Raw genomic sequence first — 3,830 nt, 5'->3', positions numbered from 1 at the left:
TTTTCATTTAAGGCCAGTTCTATGTAGTTTCAACCTGATTCAGAAACAAAAGCTAAATGCTGATGTCTGTAACATCTATGTTTGTATTGAATGTGGGCTACTTACTGTGCAGTTACTGCCGTTAACCTCAGGTTAATTTCAATAACTTTTTAATGGTTTAAATTTTGCAAATGTGTTACCAAATGTTGAGATTAATGTAATTTACTAATATTAACAAGTTTAGCCTTCGTGCAACGTGTCACCAGAAAAAGTTAATTCAGAGAAAAGCTCTAGAAGAACTGGTTTTAGATTAAATTTTTTTGTGTTTTTCATATTTTCAAAATAGTATAAAAAAATTAACAATATTTTAACTGCATTTATTAATGGAGATTAATGTTGATTGCTATATATACCGGTAAATGTATTGTTTAAAGTTGAATAATTAATATGGTTAATATATGAACGAACACAAATTAAAAATGGCCATTAGTATGTTTATAAACTAATAAATGCTGTAGAAATTGATCATTGTTATTTTATGAAACCTACTGTATTAACTAACTTAAACATAATTTTTTTTTCCCTATGGTCTAAGCAACAACATTAGTGTCCAAATCCTTATTGCATGTGAGCTGAGAGATATGGTCTTACTTGTGTTTTCCGTTCATCTCCAGACCAACCACAGGACAGATGAACATGCTGCAGTGCATGTCCTCATAACAGTCCCCTTTAATGTTGCGCCTCTCGCCCTTCCACGCCGGGTTATCTGTCAGATTCAGCTCCTTCACGTCCTGTCAAACACACCAGAGTTATGGAGTTAACTAAAACTATAAGAACAATTGTTATAGAAAATAATATACCGTATTTTCCAGACTATAGGTGGCACTGTTTTTCATAGTTTGGCTGGTCCTGCGACTTATTGATCAAAATTAATTTGACATGAACCGAGGTGAAATGAATCAATAGAAAACATTACCGTCTCCAGCCGCCAGAGGGCGCTCTATGCTGCTCAGTGCTCCTGTAGTCTACACTGAAGACATAGAGCGCCCTCTCGCGGCTGGAGACGGTAATGTTTTCTATTGGTTCTAAATAAATGCGACTTATAGTCCAGTGCGACTTATATATGTTTTTTTTTCTCCTCATCATGATGTATTTTTGGACTGATGCGACTTAAGTTCAAGTTCAAGGACTCAATGTGGGGACACATTTAAAGTGAGAGCGAGGTTACATCGGGTTTTCATTCTAAGATACATTGTTACAGATTTCATTGTCAAACACAACTGTGCAAAAAAGCTTTTTCTTTTTATTTGCATTAATTTTTGGCCATATGAAAGAGATGTGATATTCTATTTGTTGTATTTCTGAAATAAATTCAAAATAAATTCAAGCACTTTCAAGGACCTGCATTGATGTTTATGTTTATTTTCAAAAACTTTCCAGGGTCTTTACAAATTCTGATTCACATATTAAATCGAACATTTGGTTACACTGAATGACATTTTAGTGGGTGACGTCTTTATCATGGTAAAAATATATGATAGTCATTATTCTTTTGGCCATTTTTCTTTTTAAACGGGGTCACATAAAAAAAAAAAAAAATTAAATGTAAGAAAATTACAGCAAAAATAAATAAAAAATAAAAAAATGAAAATCTAATAATCAGAAGACTTCAATGCAGTAAGATATTTGCATGACTTCTCTTCCTTTTACATGCAATTAAAATTGGCATAATTCACATTTTTTATGTGATTACGGTTACGACGATTATGAGCTTAATCAAATCAGTTTGATCAAAGAATTGCATTTAAATAGTAAAGTTTAATTGCCATATTATAACTGCAGTATGAGTGCATGTAGAGGTAGTCAATAATGACATTAAAAACGTATAAACCAATGAAACGTCATTCATAATTTTTCAGTGCTTACTGACCTTCATGCTCCGGATGTGAGCCACAACCTCAGAGTTCGGCCTCTCCGCTGATTTATCCAACAAGTACTCAATGATCGCATCTTTGTTATACAGTCTGGTGGAAGAAAAATCATTTTTATGCATATACTGCAAAATATCATCTTAGTTTCACTATACGCAAACTAAACAATACAATAATATTCTTTAAAACAGAAAATCATTGATGCATGCATGCATCACGAGTGAAATTCTGCAGATGGATTTAAACATGGTCAAATATACCAGAGCAATGAATTCGACTTTCTTATTGATGCTTATTCAAAATAATTCTAATTCTATATTGAAAACTGCAGAGCATCTTCGTGAGGATCCATTCATGGAAGTTAATTTCAGATTCTACAGTTAAACAATGGATGGTGGGTATGCAATAACAAAGGTACATCTTAAGAACAGAGGTTAAGGTAGAAAGTCATTATCAGTTAAAATAAACCCTATAAAGGCGATCAGGGCATGAAGCAGAGGTCGTTTCAGCCTGAAGGGTTTGATTTTGTGATAATGACCATCTGATAATAATTATGTTGCACTGACCCTGCTATAAATATATAAATAAATATCAACCGTTTTACATTTTTTAGAATTCAAACATACAGTAATGTGTAATGTAATGTACCTGCCCAGTTCACAGGCGACTATGGGCCGCTTCAGCTTCTCCTGACTCAATGCACAATATCTCCATTTAGCAGCAAGTTCTGCGGTTTTATCCACCTATAGAGAAAATAACAACAACAACAAAAAATAATTTATTAACAATAATAACACTATAAATCAAAACTTCCTGGTGTATGAGGGTCCTACATAAAAATATTTAGTGCATTTAAGTAAGTGCAGTTAATTCAAATATTAAATGCATTCACAATAAGCCTTAATACAGATAAAATGAATGCATTTTTTAAAAGTAAATATATTAAAAAAAAACAAAGCTGGACGTTTACTGAAATAAATTCCAAAAGTTATAAATATTATACTTTTTTTTATTAAAATATTTAACATTAAATATATATGTATATATATTTATTTTTTATTCCTGTGCATGTATTTTTTGTGTGTAAATTCCTAACGTGCATTTGTATTTATTTTCATGTTCACAAACTCATTGCCCTTTTTTCAAGAGTTTGTAAACAATCGAATAAATAACATCATAGCATTTTAGTATTGAGGACCAAACTCAAACACAATAATACTTTACGAAATTCAATAGAACCTCAAGAAATATCATAATAATACTAAGAAGTAAAGATAGTAATACTATGATACTTTGAAATATGCCATGGCACTGAAATCACTGTATTTCCAAATACTACGGTATGTTTATGTCATGAAAATAAAAGCTTATTTAAAACACATTCGATCACGAATAGTTTAATGAAATTCTGCAGCAGCTGAAGAAAACAAAACAGATGTTAAACTCGCGAGCTAGTGACATGCTAAGATTCTACACGCTAAGTGTATGCTAATAATCAAGCGTTTAGCGCGACGTCTTTACCTTTTCGACCTTTTTCGGGCCTTTGACCAGTTCGTGTCTTTTGGGAATGGTTCCGCCGTCGCAACCCATGCTGAAAATGCAATTTAAACGGTTTTAATCAGAGAACTTAACCTGAAGCTAAACGGAAAACTGTAAACAACCGAGGAGCTTCGAAGAAGAGCGTCAGCGGTGAGCCTGCGTTTGTTTTTCATATAGCGCCGCCTAGAGAGCAGTTAAAACATTACACCTCAGGTAGATGTTGTTTCAACACCAACCACTAGATGGCGAAGTGGAGCTAAAAAAAATAAAAATAACAAAAATAATTTCAGAAATATTTTTCTTTAGTGCACCAGTTATTTATCCTGACACAAAACCACACCAAGAAAAATACTAAAAATATTGTTATTTGAAATGAAATTC

General features: G+C 32.5%; 1 protein-coding gene across 2 annotated transcripts in view; it reads right to left on the bottom strand.

The window, feature by feature from the left end:
- Positions 1-3,625, bottom strand: part of LOC113050137 (protein RTF2 homolog) — a 5,549-nt gene extending 1,924 nt beyond the window's left edge. For both annotated transcript variants that reach the window (XM_026212841.1, XM_026212840.1), the window contains exons 1-4: positions 3,432-3,625; positions 2,559-2,653; positions 1,910-2,003; positions 631-770 (exon numbers count right to left, since the gene is read on the bottom strand). In XM_026212841.1, the coding sequence (XP_026068626.1) occupies positions 631-770; positions 1,910-2,003; positions 2,559-2,653; positions 3,432-3,500 (398 nt within the window). In that variant the 5' untranslated portion in view covers positions 3,501-3,625. The remainder of the gene's footprint in view (positions 1-630; positions 771-1,909; positions 2,004-2,558; positions 2,654-3,431) is intronic.
- Positions 3,626-3,830: the final 205 nt, after the last annotated feature.

Source organism: Carassius auratus, chromosome 31 (assembly GCF_003368295.1).
Source record: "Carassius auratus strain Wakin chromosome 31, ASM336829v1, whole genome shotgun sequence".
Taxonomy (NCBI): domain Eukaryota; kingdom Metazoa; phylum Chordata; class Actinopteri; order Cypriniformes; family Cyprinidae; genus Carassius; species Carassius auratus.
The sequence above is the reverse complement of the archived record's forward strand: the minus strand, read 5'-3'. Positions and strand labels throughout refer to the sequence as shown.